The 22,760-nt window shown below is 31.7% G+C and overlaps 1 protein-coding gene across 1 annotated transcript in view; it reads right to left on the bottom strand.

Moving 5' to 3' along the window:
• The window catches only part of LOC129945811 (uncharacterized), a 37,022-nt gene that overhangs the window by 3,148 nt on the left and 11,114 nt on the right, over positions 1-22,760 (bottom strand). Inside the window, exons 6-7 of the mRNA XM_056055744.1 lie at positions 17,482-17,592; positions 2,921-3,210 (exon numbers count right to left, since the gene is read on the bottom strand). Of these exons, the coding sequence (XP_055911719.1) occupies positions 2,921-3,210; positions 17,482-17,592 (401 nt within the window). The remainder of the gene's footprint in view (positions 1-2,920; positions 3,211-17,481; positions 17,593-22,760) is intronic.

Here is a 22,760-nt window from a genome sequence, read left to right as displayed (position 1 = left end):
TCGAGTGAAATAATTTTACTTTCTCCAAAACGATGAAAAGATTTGTTCCACTATTCGGTTAGATAAACTTTCAAATCACCGGTGGACTTATTACTACGAAAACCAAACTGCCGGTCATTAAGAAACTTTCGATCTTCAAGAAATTTCTTAAGCTGGTAATTAATCAGCGTTTCAATTGAAAGGAGAGGATGATTCGCCTTTTTCAGAGACAAGCTGAACTCATAATGTTTTCATCCGCTCGGAAAGGGACCTATAAAGTAGGAAAGATGCCAGCGTTTAACACCTCTTTAGAAAAATAGGGAGGATACTATCCGGGCCAGCAGTCCGTAGACTCTGTCTCCACTAACTCACTAACAGCCCTAAATTGTCGATCATCTCTTACGGAGATGGCTACACAGTTCAAAATTCATCTTTTCTGGGTGCCGGGCCATAGAGACATTCCAGGAAATTGCAAAGATAACGTACTTGCAAAAAGCGGAACAACTTTACCTCTGCTGGCTCACAATGCTAGTATAGGTATCCCCTTAGCTACATGTTAACTCATGCTTAAGCAAGATACCATAGAGAAAACAAACTTCAGGTGGAATAACACCTGGCCTAATCTTAGCGTCAGGCGCTTAAAACAATAAACCTCTCTGAGTAGATTGCACATTAGCTACGTTAATAGGAAGACATGCTATTCGACTTGGAGCCCCTGTAAATGATTTTTGTAGGAGTTGCATGAACAAGAATGAGGATTAGACAATCTCTCATCTTCTGTGCACATGCCCTTCATTATCACAAAGACGTAGAATCCACCTTGGAGACTACTACTTCAACGATACCAGCTTCATTCGGAGTTCCAATTGGTTCGACGAGTTAAGCTGATCAACTGATCCATGTGGTATCACAACGGACCATACTTTGGTCTAAGTGTGTTGGACTTCCCAACCAACAGCCACTTTAACCTAACCTAACCTATCGGGCCATCGAATTTGTATTTGATAAGGTCTTGCAATACCTTTGCAACTGCAAGAGGAAAGAATCGTCCCATGAAATCGTTTACGCTCTCAGGTACAGGAAGACTAATGACAGTCTTTGGTATCGTTAAATTAACAGTAAACTGTTCTGCAAGCAAATTGGCGTAGGTATCAGTCGAGTTTACATAGGGAGTGATATTGTGGGCGGGAGTTGGAACCGAGGACGACGTGGTGTTTTGTACGTATTTTACAAATCATCAGACATTTTTGCAACTTTTAGTAGAATTTTTTGCCTTAATATCTGGCCATGCATCCAGCTTGGTTTTCCTCAGTGGGGTTGTCTTTGTAACAACGAAAACTCTCACCTCTGATCCTATATTTGTTAATGAGATTCTTAGTCGAAAATTAATTTTTACCAATTTTAGTAGCATTTCTTGAAAATTTGTATTTCTTATATAAACAAATACAGATAAGGGTTTTCTTGAGATGTGGAAGGACATCTCACTTAAAATTTTTTATTTAGATTCTAAGGACCTTGAAACGTTGAAAAAATGACAACATTTTCTATTCGACAAATAGAACTAATTAAAATTACTTTATATGGGAAATTAATAAGTATTCTCTTATTTATTTCTTTAATTGTATTCAATGCAAGAAAAAAGCTTTAAAATTACTAAAGATCAAACTTTGAATATAAGCTTCCTAAAGAGCCAACACACTACGTATCGCAACCGATAGTTCAGAGTCAAGTCATCCCAAAGCCAGTTTTCGTATATCAGTAGTTGACTCACTGACTTGTATTTGTTCTTTTTTATTTTTCAGCTCGAAGAAGTTTGATGTTGTCAATTTGGGTTTTTTCATTTCATCTATAGAAATATCCCCCCAAAGGTAAAAAAGTACCCGTGTTAAATTTACTAACTTTACTTCAGTAAATTTCTTTTTAATTTACAGTTAAAACTAGCTTCTGAATCAAGCTTGGGTTTAACCCGAAATTATCATACCGAGGCTGGTAACCTCGTTAGAGACTAACAAAAATTACTGTGTTAAATACAAATTAAAAAGATTATAGGCAATTTGTATTCATTGCATTTCAATAAAAGTTTTATTTTGAAAAATTTCAACGAACCCAACGAAAGTCTAAACAAACATTTAGATAAAAGGTTTCCTCAAACCCATGGCATTTTTCTTTTTTGGTTCAAAGCTGAGCAGATTCTGAGCGAACAGAGTAGAGTAGAGTTCTAAGCTCGCTGATTTAATAATGAAACAACTTGAGCACTAAACTGTCACGATTTGAAAAACAGTAATAGCACTGGTAAATTTGACGCCTGAAATAAATTTGATTCATAAAAATGCTATTTGCAATTAGTTTTTTCTAAATTATCTTACATTCTGTATTAGAGCGACTAGCCTCTTCCGCCATTTTTATTGTGTTCACGATGTTTTTTTTTTCATTTCCCAGCTTTCAAATATCAAATTGTTTGTGTTTAGCATTTTACTCCGTTTACTCTGTTATTTTATTCTGAGCTCGTGGAGCGCGCTCTGAACATGTTCAGAACTAAAAAAGAAACACGAATTTGAAGCTCTGAACGATCAGAGCTCAAAAAGAAACACAATTATTTTTTTGACAGTTCGAGCTCTGCTTTGAACTAAAAAAGAAAAACGCCACAATACGAAACTTAACCTTCTGACAAAGTATCAACCGTTAGTCTTCAAGTTCAAAACTGAATACTCTGATAGCTTGACAGATGAAAGTTTCTTGTTAACCGCCAAAAATGTTGCTTTGCTTTGGACTTTTATGCACTAACTGGAGTGGAATTAATATATAATATTTAACACAATTAAACCTTTCGCGCTCGGTGAAAAAACAGTGAAGCGAAAATCTTTTATAATTAATATTTTTGATTTTTGAAAAGCGTACATACGATATGACAAAAGCTTATCATCTAAGCACAAATTCTTACCAATTCCATATATCCCTGTTGTGATAGTTCAACTGCTAATGTAGTTGCTCCATAGCTGACATCATTTACCGTTATAATTCCAATATTTGTATTTCCTTTGCGTGCATATTGAAAAATATTCGGACATGGTGAGTTTGGAAACTGATTTGTTTGTGCTAATGAAATTTTACAAAGACACAAAAGAACTGTCACAAGAATCACTGACATAACAAGATTAAATTTCAAAACCATAGTTAAAGTCTTGAAAGTAATCTGAACATGAACGACTAGCTCTAGAGAAGTTACACACAAATATCAACAAAATTGTCTTTAAATATTTTTAAATATTATTTATTTTTAATCTAATTCGTTTAAAAATAAAAAACTTAGCGTATTGAAATTGTTTTAAATTGATCTTAACTCTTAACCTTCTCAACTCAAGCTCAACTTAGTACTAATCATACAAAAATTAAAATTGATAATACCTTTGCGATAGACAGTGATTATATACAACAAAAAAGTCATTTCTTGGAAAACCAACTTTTTTCTTAGCAGCAAGTGCCTTTCGTATTCGTAGTGTTAAAAAGCTATTTGATTATTATAATTAAAAAAGAAAACAAGACACCTTTGAACTTTTTATAAAAAAAAATCACAGAAAAATAGCAATAATAACAAACAATAATATTTAAATTAATTCAAGCTTGTCGATTGATTAATTGAAAAGTGAAATTGTTAAAGAGATGGTGGCAGCTGAAGCATAATGATAATTTTTACCACTCGACTAAAAGTTGCAATTTAATTTCGTTTGTGTTTAGTTAATGTTTGTTTTTATGTATATATTATTTGTTTATTATTCAATACTTTCTTTTATATAATCTAATAGTTGAGAATTTTATTCATCCCCCCGATTTATTATGAAGCTTAGACAATATTTGGCCAAATTGGAAGTAATATTGATAACATTTACAATATTAACGCCTCATCTTATTTGTTAAATAAAAGTTCTTGAATTGAAATTCAGATGAAAGATGTTAATTTTACATTCCTATCTGTTTTGCATTAAACTTTCGAAAACATTTGAAAAATTCAGTACTATTAGACCAGTTTAGCTAACATTGGTTTGCGTCATTAAAAATTCTGTTTCGAGATTTAAAAGCGATCAAAAGAGTTAAATTTGTCATGCCTGTTGCGAAAATAAAGTTGATGAGTAGTCGATTTTTCTACTAAAAAAAACATTAATAAAACAAAACCTTTCTAGAGACGGTTTATAGCTATCACTTAAATCCTTACTTGCTTAAGGTGGCGCTACAGTCCTGTGTGAACTAGGGCCTCACACACAAACTTCTCCATCTTATAGCTCGGTCCCTAGCTAGATGTCTCCAGTTTCACGCTCCAAGTTTTGTGAGGTCACCTTCTACTTGTGCGCACCACCTGATCCGCAGTCTTTCTGTACTGCGCTGTCCTGTGGGTGTGGATTCGAAGACTTTCCGGGCCGGAGCATTGGTTTCCATGCGCTCTACGTGACCCAGCCATCTTAGTCGTTGGACTTTTACCCTTCTGGCTAAGTCTACGTCGCTGTACAGCCCGTACAGTTCGTTGTTCCATCTTCTCCTCCACTCCCCTTCGATGCATACGGGACCGTAGATCACACGAAGAACTTTTCTCTCGAAGCGACCCAAGGTGCTTTCATCCGCTTTTGTCATAGTCCATGTTTCTGCACCGTATAGCAGGACGAGGATGATAAGGGTCTTATATAGCCACACTTTGGTCCCTCAATTGCTTTCTTAGTCCAAAGAAACAGCGGTAAGCAGTTTTCTGCGTTTACAGCGGAGCCTAGGTAGACGAAGTCCTTGACTACCTCAAAGTTACGTCTGTCGATGGTGACGTTTTGACCAAGACGTGGGTGTTGTATGTCCTTTCTTGACGACAGCATGTTACTTTCACTAAAATCCATCCACTAAAAAATTTCTTTTGCATTTTTGAACACGTAATAAGTTAAATTACAATGTTAACATTATTTTTTTTGAATAAGAAGCAAGCCAATGAAAGCTAAATTTATTTCGTTAATACATTTTAAGAAACTTATCGAAGAAATTTAATTTAATACTGAAGAGATTACCTTAGTGATGGTGGTCCAATTAACGTATTCTTATTAATTGCTATACCCGCTTATCAGTGGCAAAAGGTCCACAAGTGATATCATGGCTTATGCATCCAGGAAACTAAACAAATTCCGGTACTCGGTATGTGTATCACATATAACCTCTAGAGGAATGATAACATATTCGACATTGCAAAAAATTATGGCAGGTGCTTAAGATTTCTCCGACGACGAGGCAAGACTTTTTGTACACCTTCTGATCTGGTTGTAATTTACAAAGCCTTCATTCGTCCAAAACTTGAATATTACTTTCATATCTGGGCAGGTGCCCCAAAAATAAGTTTAAATCTCTTGGAAAAAATTAAAATAAAGATTTAAAATGATAAAACTTTAACCAAAACATTTGCATCCCTCTAACACCGCCGCAATGTTTCATGCCTTTCGATGTTTTATCGAACAAACAGTGCATTGCACCCCTTAAACAATTTACAGGGAGTACTTCCAGAAATGCTCATCAGTTTGCATTTGAGCTTACTTTCGGGCGTATTTTCAAGTACGGAAATCCTTTCTTAAGCCACACATCGATAATGTGGAATGCTTTGGCCAACTCTGTTTTTAATTACCATTTTGATGTTTAGAACTTTAAGACTAATGAGCACCTGTATCTCCTCTTAAATTCGTCCATATTTTCCTAACGCTCGTGCTGTGGTTAGATACAAAAATTTAAAAGTGCCTGTAAATTATTTAAAAAAAGTAAACAAAATCGGATTCATGCCGTTTTAAACTGTTGATGATGGATTTCACTGAAAGCTATAACTGTCCCTTAGTTTATAACTAAATTTCCAATGATGAAACAAAAGCGGGTCAGTTAAACTTTCAATGATCAACTCTAGGAAGGAGATTTGTGTCCAATGACAGAAATTTTCCATGAAAGCTATAACCAACTTGTCCGAAAAATTTCAATAATAAACACCAATGTTAGCTATTACTAGCCGCTCAATAAAATAGAGGTTTTAAATTAATGACAATGTATTTATGCATCGTTTCTATAGAAATGTCAATGGCAATACTTTGAAGAACTACATTAAACTTTTAGTTATATCAATTTGAAACTAATTGAAACATAGAATTTTTTAAAGTTATATAAAGGGTGATTTTTTTGAGGTTAGGATTTTCATGCATTAGTATTTGAGAGATCACGCGGGATTTCAGACATGGTGTCAAAGAGAAAGATACTCAGTATGCTTTGACATTTCATCATAAATAGACTTACTAACGAGCAACGCTTGCAAATCATTGAATTTTACTACCAAAAAGTTGGCAGAAAATCCGCTTTTTTATCGACAAATTTTGTTCAGCGATGAGGCTCATTTCTGGTTGAATGGCTACGTAAATAAGCAAAATTGCCGCATTTGGAGTGAAGAGCAACCAGAAGCCTTTCAAGAACTGCCCATGCATCCCGAAAAATGCACTGTTTGGTGTGGTTTGTACGATGGTGGAATCATTGGACCGTATTTTTTCAAAGATGCTGTTGGACGCAACGTTACGGTGAATGGTGATCGCTATCGTTCAATGCTACTGAACTGAACTTGGTTGACATGTGGTTTTAACAAGATGGCGCTACATGCCACACAGCTCGCGATTCTATGGCCATTTTGAGGGAAAACTTCGGAGAACAATTCATCTCAAGGAATGGACCTGTAAGTTGGCCACCAAGATCATGCGATTTGACGCCTTTAGACTATTTTTTGTGGGGCTACGTCAAGTCTAAAGTCTACACAAATAAGCCAGCAACTATTCCAGCTTTGGAAGACAGCATTTCCGAAGAAATTCGGGCTATTCCGGCCGAAATGCTCGAAAAAGTTACCCAAAATTGGACTATCCGAATGGACCACCTAAGACGCAGCCGCGGTCAACATTTAAATGAAATTATCTTCAAAAAGTAAATGTCATGGACCAATCTAACGTTTCAAATAAAGAATCGATGAGATTTTGCAAATTTTATGCGTTTTTTTTTAAAGTTCTCAAGCTCTTAAAAAATCACCGTTTACATAGGTAACAAAATTTATGTTGGTACTTTATTGTAGTGGCCCTAACTGTGGTGTCAGGGTCATTTTAAGACTGTAATTGTAAGCAAATCTATTTTAAGTCCTTTAATTTCGATGGGCCTCTATTACTTTAACGAAACCATCGGGAACTAAACGATTCTGAAGTAAACGATAGTCAATACAGAGTACGTTATAGAAACCGGCTATTTAAGGAACTATTACAGTTTGAGAGCGAAAACGTAGATTTTATCACTTCGCACTTTCTTGATGAAAACACTGATGCAAAGGGTGGAGGATTAACTGCACGGAATAAGATGGACATTTTTCTGAGATACGTTAGTGATCCAGGATTCCAAAGTGGTGTTGCCAACGACATGAAGGTTGAAAGAAGAACCGTCAGTAGAACATTTACAAGTGTATTGGATATTTAGTGTCGAAGTCTGAAGATTGGATTAAATTTCACCGAACTATTGAAGATATGGATAAGGCCAAGCCAGATTGGGCTTCAAAATTTCGCATTCCGACTGTCATTGGTGCTTTATTGATTTGGCAAATAAATGGAATTCAGGACGTGGTGCACCGATATGATAGTGATGTTTGTCTCCTTGTTTGTAGCGCATATGGAATCATTCCTTGGTTATTGCCTCCTTTTGACGAACCAAGAAATGTTCGTGAGCGGAATTACAATTCGACCCATCTCAGGAAAGAGTAATAACTGAACGAGTTTTTGGCTAGATGAAACGTCGTTTTCCCATACTCTCGAGCCAAGTTAGAATAGCATTCAAAAGTGTTCCCAATTTAGTAAAAACAGAACAAGTCACAACAGGAAATGATGCGTAGTCTGTGTGGGGCTACAAGTATTTACTTGCCTTCTTTGTGAATTCAGTTGTCTCGGGAGTAAATACTTGCCTCGGGTTGACGAGTACACGGTCACAAAGAAACTCGACGCTTTATTCACATCGGCTTACGTGGAGTTCAAATACTCGATACACTTTACTTGTAAGTAAATACTCATCGTACTCGTTTTTATTCACACCGCTCACTGACTGTTGGATTTTATTAAAAATTTAGATACAAAGAAAACATACATCTGTAGGTTCGAAGTGGATTTCCGTGTTCTTTATTTCGATATTTGCAATTTTCAAGTGACTTGAGTTCGATGAGATTATTTTCACTTGAAGAAAATTAAACTTAATTTTTTAACATAATGCACTTGGTTCCTGCGAAGTAGTAGCTTCTACTTTGTAGTAGTTGGCGGAAAGTACAAAGTATTCAAAATGATCTTTCAACACAATAAATATCAAGAACATTCAAGACACAATTAGAAACTAGATTTTGAAACCAGTTTTTCCAAACCGATACTTGAAATCTGCTTATCACGGGCATCAACAAACTAAAATAAAAACTAATATTTATTCATAAACATAAGACATTATAAAAATTCTTATGGTTCTCTGAAGTTCCTAAGTTATGGTGCTTTGTGTTTTAAATCTTCTAATTCAAAATAACGAGCACATCCGCATTTGCATGAATTGTATCTTAATAACTGTTTCCAAAAGTTCTCAAAATCTTTTCAATCAATGCTTCCATAGAGCTTATGGAAATACTATGCCAAAGAATTCCCGGACACTGCTGTTGTGCTACTGGATGGATTAAATTATTAGCAAGCATTTTGGGTTTCATAAATAAAATTTGATTCACAGCCAATGCCTTCGGAAGGAATTGAAAAATCCTTCAAGTGTAGTTATCATACAAAATTGCTTCTCAGATTATCGGACATAAAGTTGGGGGTTCCTTTTATTACTCAGACACAGAGATCCCAGGAAGATATAAGGAACTGTAAGCTCTTTTAACGATCTGTAGGAATTCATTATTCCTTTAAAAAAAGATAAATATGTTCAATTGAAAAGTTGCCAAGATTCTATTTTCCATTTTCTTTATCAAATGCCACCAGCTCATTAAAGCGTAATCATTAATCTTGGAAAAATAATCTTAATCGAGCTTGAAAGAAAAATCCCACTTATTTTAGATAAATATGTGGAAGAGAAGCTTAATTTATAAATCAATGATATGCAATACGACGATGCATTAAGCTCAACTAAATGAATACAAAAATAACATTAGAAAAATTGTGCAATTGTAAGAATTTCCAGATTTGTAAGCATAATATTTACATTGAAAAAGCTATGTAGTTTGAATAGTTTGGCGATTGTGAATAATTTGATACGTTAGTCTGTTGACTGATTTCTGCTAAATGGAGGAAGCTACGCTTAGCCAATAGATGAGTTAATTATTCAATAATGTTTAATCATTTATAATTTAATTCAAATCAATCAAAACTGGTTCTAAATACAACTCTGATATCGGAATAAAAATGCACAAGAAGGTTGAACGTATTTGCTTCTATGAAAAGAGATGTTAGAAAAAAAGATGTTAGAAAATAGTATCTATATTTTATAATTTAAAAATATACCTGCAAAAATGTTTATCTTAAAAAATTAAATGAAACTTAACTTTTCGAAATAAATCTTAATTAATTTTTTTTTTTTAAATATTCGTCACCTCGAATATTTTACGAACAAAATAATTTTTGTCTGAAAAACAATTTTATGTAACGAAGAATAAAATTTTTGACAGATTTTGAGAAAAATCGAATTGACAGTTTTTTTCTAAATATAAAAACCTAAAAATATATATCTTTTAAGAAATTTTAAGAAATTTAAGATATTTACTTCAAACTAATTTAATCCCTCAGAAAATATTGTTTTCAACATTCAGTTAAATTTTGAGAAAAATCGAATTGACATTTTTTTTTAAAAAAAAAACTAAAACACAATTATATTATATAATATAACGCGATAGCAAACAAGAATATTAAAAAAAAAAAACAATTATAATTTTTTGTATAACTAAAAAAAAAAAAAAAACTGAAAAATAAACATTTGCCACTTCGAAAATTTTATGAACAGAAATGATTTTATCTCCAAAACAATATTGTGCAACGGAAAATGACGTTTTTTTCTACAAAAAAAGAAAAAAGCTAAAAAAATAAAAAAAAGTTCATAAAAATTGATTTTCGACTCAAAGATCTTTCCAAAAATTTACGATTATTGCTTATAAGAAATATTGTTTTCGACATTTGAATTGAAAATTTCTTAACAAAATACTGTTGGCAATTTTTAACAAATTGTTGAACAAAACTCGAAAACTTACTTAAAACTTTTAAGCAAGATAAATCGACAGACGGAATGGTTAGTGGAAGTTATCAGTGTGGATCACCATTTTTTTTTATTGAGTTTTTATAAACGGTGATTTTTTAAGAGCTTGAAAACTTTTTTTTAAAAAAAAAACGTATAAATTTGCAAAATCTCATCGATTCTTTATTTGAAACGTTAGATTGGTCCATGACATTTACTTTTTAAAGATAATTTCATTTAAATATTGACCGCGGCTGCGTCTTAGGTGGTCTATTCGGAAAGTCCAATTTTGGGTAACTTTTTCGAGCATTTCGGCGAATAGCCCGAATTTCTTCGGAAATGTTGTCTTCCAATGCTGGAATAGTTGCTGGCTTATTTGTGTAGACTTTAGACTTGACGTATTCGTCAAGAAATAGTCTAAAGGCGTCAAATCGCATGATCTTGGTGGCCAACTTACCGGTCCATTCCCTGAGATGAATTGTTCTCCGAAGTTTTCCCTCAAAATGGCCATAGAATCGCGAGATGTGTGGCATGTAGCGCCATCTTGTTGAAACCACATGTCAACCAAGTTCAGTTCTTCCATTTTTGGCAACAAAAAGTTTGTTAGCATTGAACGATAGCGATCGCCATTCACCGTAACGTTGCGTCCAACAGCATCTTTGAAAAAATACGGTCCAATGATTCCACCAGCGTTCAAACCACACCAAACAGTGTATTTTTCGGGATGCATGGGCAGTTCTTGAACGGCTTCTGGTTGCTCTTCACTCCAAATGCAGCAATTTTGCTTATTTACGTAGCCATTCAACCAGAAATGAGCCTCATCGCTGAACAAAATTTGTCGATAAAAAAGCAGATTTTCTGCCAACTTTTCTAGGGCCCATTCACTGAAAATTCGACGTTGTGGCAGATCGTTCGGCTTCAGTTCTTGCACGAGCTGTATTTTATACGGTTCTACACCAAGATCTTTGCGTAAAATCTTCCATGTGGTCGAATAACACAAACCCAATTGCTGCGAACGGCGACGAATCGACATTTCACGGTCTTCAGCAACACTCTCAGAAACAGACGCAATATTCTCTTCTGTACGCACTGTACGCATTCGTGTGGTTGGTTTAATGTCCAATAAAGTAAACTAAGTGCGAAACTTGGACACAATCGCATTAATTGTTTGCTCACTTGGTCGATTATGTAGACCATAAATCGGACGTAAAGCGCGAAACACATTTCGAACCGAACACTGATTTTGGTAATAAAATTCAATGATTTGCAAGCGTTGCTCGTTAGTAAGTCTATTCATGATGAAATGTCAAAGCATACTGAGCATCTTTCTCTTTGACACCATGTCTGAAATCCCGCGTGATCTGTCAAATACTAATGCATGAAAATCCTAACCTCAAAAAAATCACCCTTTACATATTTTTATAGAATTTCAATTTACAGATGTTTTTTTACCATTTCTTCTTGAAAATTGTCCATTTCAAAAATGAAGTGTTTTTCGTTTTGATATTTGTATTTTCAAGTGATTTGAATTCGATAAGAGGAAATTGTTTAAGAACAGTAATATTTTTACACCAATAAAATAAAACTTAATTTTTTAACACAATGTACTTATTTCCTGAGAAGTTGCAGCTTCTACTTTGTAGTTGAAGTAATGGACAAAGTATTCAAAATGATTTTTCAACACACCAAATGTCAACGTTCTTTCAAGAACTTTCAAGATACAATTATAAATTAGATTTTGAAACCCAACGGATACTTGAAAACTGCTTATCGCAAAGAAGCGCAATCTGCATCTAGCTACCATGTGAATGAACAAAATAAAAATAAAACCATTAATATTTATTTTATTAGGAAACACAAAACAGATAAACATAAGAAATTATAACAAAATATGAACATTAATTGTTTATTGACTGATGTGATATTATGTAAGCTGCTTTAATTATACTTAAAGTGGTTTCGAAGAGTATTAGATGTTTTGAAATCGATCGAATAATGAAACCCTAAAAACTATTTCACTCGATTTTTAATTAAGATTTCGATTTCATTTCACTCGGTTTTGTTAACCTTGCTAATAACATACCTTTCATTTACTTTGAACTATAGTGCAGCGGCGGTTGGAACTTTTATTTAAAAAAATATCCTCTGCTTGGATTTGTACTTTTCAGTTTCATAGTTTCAAGTTTTAACTTTTGCTTATGTTGTTAATTTGTTGTACTTTGAAATTTTACGTTTTACGCTTACATTTATGTTTTTACCGATTGGTTTTCTGTAGTTTCTACGCTATGGCGGTTTATGTTTTTTTCATTTGCATGAATTGTATCTTAATAAATTTTTTCCAAAAGTTCCCCAAAACCTTTTCATTCAATGCTTCCATAGAATTTATTAGCAAGCATTTTCCGTTTCAAATTAAATGTCATTCACAGACATTGCCTTTCGGGAGGAATTAAAAAATCCTTCAAGTGTAGTTATCATAAAAAATTGCTTCTCAGATTATCCGACATAAGGTTATGGGTTCCTTCTATTACTCTGACACAGAGATCCCAAGAAGTTATAAGCCACTGTAAACTTTTTTAACGATCTGTAAGAATTCCTTATTTATGTCTTCATTGATGTTTGTTTCATTACCGAATTTAAGAAAAAGATAAATATGTTCAATTGAAAAGTTGCCAAGATTCTATTTGATTGTAATAATTTTCCATTTTCTTTATCAAATGCCACCAGCTCATTAAAGCGTAATCATTAATCTTGGAAAAATAATCTTAATAGAGCTTGAAAGAAAAACCCCACTTATTTCAGATAAATATGTGGTAGAGAAAGCTTAATTTATAAATCAATGATATGCAGTACGGCTATGCATTAAGCTCAACTAAATGAATAAAAAAATTATATTAGAAAAATTGTGCAATTGCAAGAATTTCCAGATTTGTAAGCATAATATTAACTTTGAAAAAGCTTTGTAGTTTGAATAGTTTGGCGATTGTGAATAATTTGATACGTTAGTCTGTTGACTGATTTCTGCTAAATGTACATAGGTAAATACGCTTAGCCAATGGATGAGTTAATTATTCAATAATGTTTAATCATTTATAATTTAATTCAAATCAATCAAAACTGGTTCTAACTACAACTCTGATATCGGAATGAAAATGCACAAGAAGGTTGAACGTATTTGCTTCTATGAAAAGAGATGTTAGGAAAAAGTATCTATATTTTATAATTTAAAAATATATGTATCTGCAAAAATGTTTATCTTAAAAATTCAAATGCAACTTAACTTTTCGAATAAAATCTTAATTTATTAATTTAAAAAAATAAATATTCGTCACCTCGAATATTTAACGAACAAAAAATGATTTTTGTCTGAAAAACAATTTTATGTAACGAAGACAAATTTTGAGAAAAATCGAATTGACAGTTTTTTTTTCTAAACATAAAACCCTAAAAAAACACTACTAAAAGTTGGTAAAAAAATATTTTTGACTCCAATATCTTTTAAGAAATTTAAGATATTTATTAACTTCCCATAGGAAGTTATTGTAATGGGTCCGATTTGTAAAATTGAAAATTTTGACATTTCTCAACGTTTCAAGGTCCCTAGAGTCGAAATAAAAGCTTTTAGAAAGATGTCTGTGCGTGCGTGTGTACGTACGTTCGCGACGTTTTTTCGTCCTCCATAGCTCAAGAACCAGAAAAGATATTAACTTCAAATGAATTTTGTTATACAGATAATAAGGCAGAAAGATGCAGAAAGGGCTCTCAAGAAAATTGCGTGGGTGTTTTTTTTACTATAGCAGTTTGAAAAAAAGGTGAACATTTTGGTTAACCCTAAATATCTTACGAACCAAAAACGCTAGAGACTTGAATTAAATTTTATATAATATATTGTAACGTGATACCAAACAGGTATATTTTTTGAAAAAAATCAATACAACAGTTTTTTTTGTAAATCAATAAAACTGAAGAAAAAAAATGTGTCACCTCCAAAATTTTACGACTGAAATATGATTTCATCTCTAAAACAATTGTGTGCAACGAAGAATAATGTTTTTGACATCTGATAAAATTTTGAGAAAAATCGAATTGACAGTTTTTTTTACAAAAAAAAACCTAAAACACAATTATATTATATAATGTAACTCGATGCAAGCAAGTATATTTAAAAAAAATAATATTTTTTGTACCTATAACTAAAGAAAACTGAAAACAAATATTTGCCACCTAGAAAATTTTATGAACAGAAAATGATTTTATCTCCAAAACAATTTTGTGCAACGGAGAATGACGTTTTTAATCTGGTGAAAATTAAATTGACAGATTAATAAAAAAAAATAAAAAAGAGGCTGGGATGCGACCCACACTGATAACTTCCCATCCCGTCTGTCGATTTGTCTTGCTTAAAAGTTTGTCTATATTTGCGTACTATTTTTTATAGATTTTATTTTTTATGGAAAAAACGGACTGTTGGATTTTTATATAAAAATCACTGAATATCGAAAACAATATTTTCTGTAAAATAAAATAAGTTTGAAGCCAATATTTTTAATTTTTGAAAAGCTATTTGAGTCGAAAGTTAATTTTTACCAAGTTTTAGTATTGTTTTTTTTTTTAGAGTTTTATTTTTTGTAAAAAAAACTGTCAATTCGATTTTCTTTAAAATTCTATCGAATGTTGAAAACAATATTTTCTATAAGATAAAATTAGTTTGAAGCCAATATTTTATAGTTTTGAAAAGATATTTGAGTCGAAAATCAATTTTTACCAACTTTTGTTAATTTTTTTTTAGGTATTTAATTTTTTGTACAAAAACTATCAATTCGATTTTTTCAAAATTTAACTAAATGTTAACAACAATATTTTTAGAAAGATAAAAGTAGTTAAAAGCCAATATCTACAATTTTTGAAAAGATATTTGAGTCGAAAATCAATTTTTACGAACTTTTATTAATTTTTTTTTTAAATTTTTATTTTTTGTAAGAAAACTGTCAATTGGATTTTTCTCAAAATTTTACTGAATGTTGAAAACAATATTTCTTATAAGATAAATTAAGCTTGAAGCCTAAATTTCAAGTTTTTGAAAAGATATTTGAATCGATATTTAATTTTTACGAACTTTGAGTAATGTTTTTTTTAGATTTTTATTTTTTATAAAAAAAACTGTCAATTCGATTTTTCTCAAAATTTTATCAGATTTCAAAAACATTATTCTCCGTTGCTCAAAATTGTTTTGGAGATGAAATCATATGTAAGTCGTTAAATTTAGGAGATGACAAATTTTTTTTTCAGTTTTTTTTGATTTAGAAAAAAACCGTTAGGTAGATTTTTTTCAAAAAATATACTTCTTTGAGATCACGTTACAGTTTATTATATAAAATTTAATTCAAGTCTCTAGCGTTATTGGTTCGTAAGATATTTAGGGTTAACCAAAATGTTCAAATTTTTTTCAAACTGCTATGGTAAAAAAACCACCCACGCAATTTTCTTGAGAGCCCTTTCTGAATCTTTCTGCCTTATTATCTGTATAATAAAATTTATTTGAAGTCGATATCTCTTTTGGTTCTTGAGCTATGGACGACGAAAAAAACGTCGCGAACGTACGGACGTACGAACGTACATACACACGCACGCACAGACATCTTTCTAAAAATCTTTTATTTCGACTCTAGGGACCTTGAAACGTCGAGAAATGTCAAAATTTTCAATTTGACAAATCGGACCCATTACAATAACTTCCTATGGGAAGTTAACAAAAGTTCTTAAAAATTGATTTCGACTCAAAAATCTTTCCAAAAATTTACGATTATTGCTTATAAGAAATATTGTTTTCGACATTTAATTGAAAATTTTTTAACAAAATATTGTTGGCAATTTTTAACAAATTATTGAACAAAACTCGAAAACTTAGTTTAAACTTTTAAGATACATCGACGGACGGGATGGGGAGTGGAAGTTATCAGTGTGGACCACCATTTTTTTGATTGAGTTTTTATAGATACAATATTTAATTTTGTTTAGAAGTTTTGAAAATAAATTTGAAAGAAAAATTCATACAAATGTATCGTTTTGAGAAAACTTGAATTTCCGATTTTTGTTGGAACGATTTGTATGGGGACTACTATTATTTTTGGTTTCAACAATTTAGAACAACGTCTAAAGCGAATATGCTTAAAACATTTATTACCAAGTTTGACGTCAATCGACCCAATGCCTCAGGCTGTTCAGAAAGTCGGACGCAATCAGCGGTTGCCCATGTTTATGTTTGATTAAAATCTCAAACTTGAATTATTTTACGAATGCAAGGCTTGTCATATATGACGCAAACAAAAATGGGAATTTCAAGTAAATTGATGAAACCACGCAGCTGAAACTTAATTCAAGAATGCAAAATTAGTTGGATTCTTTTAGAAATAAAAATAGATTTTAAAAATTTTTAATTAAGTTGTTTGGTTTTTCTTTTTTCTTAGATATTTACAGTGGACAACCATTTAAAAAAGCTTTTCATTTTTTCTGAAAAGTCTTATTTGCAATTTGACTCAGCGTTGATTTTTCTTTTTTCGGGTTACAATGTCGTCCTTTTCGAAAATGATTGAAAAGGATCTGATTTTTCATGCAGAGTTACCTTCTGTTGTGTCCTATCTTTCTATTTTGTATTCTAAGAAATGATCCTTATCATGTACTCGATTTATTTTTAGCGATAACTTATCTTTAAGCTGAAAAAACAAATGAGTGCTTGGAAAATCTTCATCCTACTTTGAAGACTTGGGTCGAGAAGTAAAATATTATACAAAGAACCGTTTAAATATTGTTATCTTATTGAAATATGGATCAGGTGTATTCCTAGGCAAAAGCGGCGCAGTGTCATAAGTCCGTAGGTCATAAGTCCGTAAAGAACTTATGACCCACTTAGGTGGGTCAAAACTTCTTAAATCAATTATGAACTTATAACCCACGTAAGTGAGCCAACAGCCCGCAATAAAAAGAGCCATAAGGTCTAAATGTATTTATTCTTTTTATGGAAAAACTGAAAACAGAATAATTTATGATTCTATCATAATACAAAATTGAATTTGAATAGTTAATTAATAATTCAGAAAAACACCTTCGCGCTCTTTGTCACTATATATCTGCAAAAGGGGCACAAAATCTCGTTTTTGAAATGATTTGCTGTTTCAACTATGCTTGTGAAACATTCATCGCATAACTTAATATGTTTGCACGGCATAAGAATTGTATTACGCTGGTTATTGAAGCAGACTCCACAAAGCATAGCGTTTTCAGAATTGCTGTTTAGAGAACCATTGTCATCGTCATCTTCATTCTCCTCGTCGCTCAATTCCTCCAGTGCATCTAAGTCAATATTTGTATTGTTGGAATTAATTGATGTTAATTGACGAATATAATCAGTGAGGGTCGCTTTCAAATTTTAGCGTTAAACGTTCTATCAGCTCGTTTCGGCGCTGAATTTGAGTTTCGGTTTTTCAAACATTTGCCAGGTTTCACCCTCCAACGATGATAAGAAATCGACGGTTAAACTGTGCTCTTCGTGTAGCAGCTAGTCAACAAAATTGAAAAAATTTCCGTTTTTGGGCAGTATTTTTCCCAGTTTCCCATTATATGTTTCAAGCATACTTGTAGTTCGGAAACATTTCTTATATACAGAAAACTGCTGAAAGACATCCTGCAAATGGAATAAAATTAACATCTCAAACAGTAAATGTATTAAGAAAAAGACCTCTGCTATCCATTGTCTTTTAAAATATTTTATAAAGCCTTCAAAGCTTAAATATGCTCTTGTTTCGTTCTGAATAATTTCAAATCCTCTTTTAATGTCCCCAGGTTTTAACAGAGGAAGCACGAAAAACATACTGAATGCTTTCCTACATTTAGTATCTTTTTTTAAAGTTTGCATCATTGTTGGGAATTTCGATGCCTTTCTCTTGATTGCCCGACAAAAATGAAACCAGCATCCATTTATAATTGCAGTTGGAAAAACATTATTTAATGCTCTCCTTAACCCCTGTTCAAAATCACACGTAATTGAATTGATGTATTGGAAAGCATGTGTATACGCCTTATCAGACTTTTTACTCATTAGTAAGAAGAGAAAGGGATATATCTATAATTAAAAAAAGAATACCAATATTAGGGACATGTGAATGTGACAAAAGGAAGCAAGCAATAATCACACTTTTGTAAAACGACTTTTTAATTGGTAAAATCAAATAATCAAACTGTGCAAAAGTTATAATATAAATAATTGTACTTACTTACAATTTTTGGTAAGCAAAAAATTGTAGAATTATTAATTTTGGAAATTAGAATGCTTGAAGAAATTATATGAAAAAAATGTATTTCATGTATTTTTAAAGTAAAGGGTCATTAAAAAAATTCGCGTGAATATAATTTTTTCAAGCATTCTAATTTCCAAAATTAATAATTCTACAATTTTTTGCTTATCACTTCTTATATTATAATTTTGTTCAAAGTTTAATAGAAACTTTAATAAATTTTAATAATGAAAACTCAATCATTAAAAAAATAAAATTGTAATGAAAGAAATTGAATTGATTAATTTAATAGATATTATACAGTAAAGGTGAGTACTTACAATACTTACATGTTCGGAATGAGCAACACAAATAATCAGTAGCTGTTTCCACTCGCCGATTGGAACTACACCAAATGTTCCATCAATGAAATAATTCCTTTCCTCTTCGGGCAAATTTTGAATTCCTTCACCATTTTTTGTTGCCATAAAAATCGTATATGAGAAATCACTCTCCACTATCGTGCCCTTATAAAAAGTATTTCTTCTTTCATACCGTGACATTCCGTATCTTTGAAGGATAGTTTCGTTTAAGAAAATTTCCTTAATTTCTGGGGAAGATTTCGGCGATTTGTTCATTGAACTTGCCTTAATTCTGTTCAATGTTCTTTTTATTGTTTTATATTGAACTAAATGTGCTGAGTCAGTTATTTTTCTTCGCTTGCTATCAAAAATTTCTTTTGATGGTGTTTTGCGTTTGAAAGAAACGTCGTCCCCAGCGCAATCTTTTTTCATTAAATTTATAATGGTCATTTTTTTAAACATTTCATATTGATCGCCATGTGGGTGAATGGCATCAGATACATTTACTATTTTTTTCAATTGGGTATCAAAAATTAAACTAGCTTTGCATGATTTAATGTAACCCTTGTACCTGTCTCTGTTTTTTCGAGAAATAAATATATAATTGTTTTTCATTTTTTAAATAAAGCACAGAACTGTTTTTTCTCAATCCACAAATAAATTCGAATTCGATTTCACTCACATCCATTTTTTTAAACACTTAGGGAATTAATATTTTTTTTCGCACGCACAAAAAAACAAGCCCAGTTTCAGAAAAACTCGAATGAAGTGACGCTTACAAGTCGGAGCTATCAAACCCAGATTATGTTTTCATTGAGCATGTTAAAACCATGCTCTTGATGATTTCTATTTACCGATGTAAGATTTAAAAGAGAGAATTTATCATTGAAGGTTGTAAAAAAAGACCTGAACGCAACCAATAACAATTTTCGTAAGCATTCGCTTCTCAGAGAGAATGACTCCAAAAAACCGTAAGCTTTGGGCCAGAATTTCGTTGGAAATTTCGACGGACTTTTGGCTCACTTACGTGGGTTATATGTTCATAATCAATTTATGAAGTTTTGACCCACCTAAGTGGGTCATAAGTTTTTTGCGGACTTATGACACTGCGCCGGCAAAAGCGTCAAAAATCAAAAGAATAAATAAATATATTTAAGGTCAAAGGGTATTCTTAGGGGCTAATATTTTTATTAAATGTATTATTAAATTCTTTTGTGTAGCATTATTGCTATAGCATTTTCCAAAAAATGTATGCAACCAAGAATAAAATGTCTTTAATAAAATAACAAAAAAGAATGATTTTCAAAGTAAGAACATATATCCAAAATTTCATTAAGATAACAAAGTGTATAAGGTTCTTTTAATATTTTAAACGTTGTTTAAAGAAAAAAAACTTAATGTAAATATAACTTTTTAAGGAATGATTCAATTTCATTGGTTTAGGTTTTTACTGTGCGAACCTGAATATTTCAGGTTGTTTTATTTACACCTCCCCCTACATTCTCCCTTTGAATGCACATAGAGATATAAAAAGCCAATTGGTAGATTTTGGGGGACTTTTGACGTGTTTTTTTAAGGGTGACATCCTGCGTCGATTCCAATCATAAAATTTTATGAATTCATTTTTTGGAGGTTCCTATTATTTTTTTATTCCCACACTGTATGAAATTTTGAAGAAGACAAATTCGTGCCCAAGAGATTTACCCTTTAAGAATTCTTTTCTCTTGGATGAATTTTCAAATCCAGTCCAGACCAATGGGGCTAAGTCATAAGTTTGAAGATGACTGGAAGAAAGCTCAGGATCATACATCATAAAAATAAAACTTCAATGCCTTTTTTTACGAGATACTGTTACTGGATAACCTTGTGTAACATTTCAAAATGAATATTCTGCTTAATTTCGTGGCAATTTTTGTGTCCCTTAAGGAAGTCGTTTAGAACCCTTATTGTTTATTTTATATGTAAATAAATTTAACACGATTTCAAAATATTATGCTGATGATATTAAAATCTTCAAAAATGTTAGTTTAATAAATGATTATTCACTGCTTCAAAATGGCCTTTACAAGTTTAGAAAAGAGTGTAATGAAAACCAAGTTTGTGTTAATATTAACAAATGCAAAACCCTGTGTCTTACACGCAAACGACAAATAATATTACTTCTCGTTTGTGCAAATTAAAGTTTTTCTCAACCTTGGTAAAGTATTGACAGAGCAATATAGTTTTATAATAAAATTACCTTACAAAATACTATGTTCAATAAAACTACTTTTAAGTGATTTTGAAGACTCATAAGTCCTCAAACTCCTCTATGTATCTTCTTTAAGGCCAGTATATGAATACTTCTGATTAGTATGGGTATCACGATACTATATAATTCATGTATATAGACTTGAATCTATCAAGGTTCATGCGTATTATCTTTGTCTTCTTGCGTGGCCCCAAATTGATAGACTTATGCTAGTAAATCTTCAAAAGTAATCAATAGATCAATTTACTGTCCATCAGCTTTGTATAGTTTAAATTTTAACTATAATCTAACAAGAATAAGAAGACCAATTCTATATGGTGTTAAAAGTCCTTTGCATCAATTGATATGAGTATTCAATAAGTAAGTTTTTAGATATCTTATTAAACAACAAAAAATAAAAAAACAACTTTTCACTGTTCACAAAAAGCAGAAAAATAGGTTTCGGAACCCAAAACTATTGTAAAATAAAATTTCATATACACAATTTTATTAAACATATTAAATTTTTAATAAAAAACAACTAAGTAATAAATTTGAAATCAAATCTCTGGTTTCTTCTTAAATATGTTGAATTGAATTTTATTGTAAATGAAACAAATATTTTGTATGCGAAAAATCTTTCTTTTTTCAATGAACAAATCATTTAAAAGTACTTATTTATACAATAAAAAAATCCTTTTTTTTCATAAAACATTTTCCAAGTATTTTATATTTTTACTGTAATTAATAGAAAAATAAGTTCAATACAAATTGAAATCGCAGAAAACTTCCTTTTTTGAAATCTTACTTTAATAAATTTGAGAAATGCTATTGAACATTTAACCTATTAAGCTAATCAAATATAGTGCCGAAATCTTCTCCTAGACTTTCCTTGATTAAAATTCCAAAATTTCTATTGAAATCTCCAGATCTCCCTTAGTACTTCAATATATACCTTGAACACACTCAACCAAACACATTTTCACTTGCTGATAACCTGTTGAGTGTTCGCAAATAACATTTAAAAAGTCAGTTTTTTTTTTAACAAATTAGTAAGTTTACCTTAGTTAAAATATTGAAAATTATCTTTGTATAATTATTGAAATTTCAAGCGATTAATAAACGATTATTTCTATAAAAAAAAAAATATTTTTAAAAGTACCAAATTTAAATGAATCTTTTTTCAACTATGTTTTTAAGTTATATTAAATATTTATATTTTCGAAATTGTATTCAAAAATAAAAATACTTGCATTGTGTCCCATTCTAGTATGAACATGGTTTTTCAACAGGGACGCTACACTACGCTAAGGCGACAGGGACACTTAACGACGCCATATTTCTTGCAGCTCTTTTGACATTTCTCTTCAGTAAGGCTTGCCATTTCATGATGGAAAGATCTATATCTCACACTTCGTTCTTTGGGCATCTCTGTGACGTCACTGTGTCGAATTTGGGAAAATATCTTGGCCTACATTCTACCAGGATTAAATCGGCGACGCAAGAACTGAAGTTCGTGAATTAGGTTGAGCAAGAACTTGATTCGGATGTTCATCGAAAAATCATCTTCAGCGATGAGGCTCATGGCTTCGTCAGTAAACAAAATATGCGGTATTGGTCAGGCAATAATCCACATACGGGGATCGCTACCATTCA

The sequence above is a fragment of the Eupeodes corollae genome, chromosome 1, assembly GCF_945859685.1.
Source record: "Eupeodes corollae chromosome 1, idEupCoro1.1, whole genome shotgun sequence".
In the NCBI taxonomy this organism is placed as follows: Eukaryota; Metazoa; Arthropoda; class Insecta; order Diptera; family Syrphidae; genus Eupeodes; species Eupeodes corollae.
This window is presented reverse-complemented; position numbering and strand designations above follow the sequence as displayed.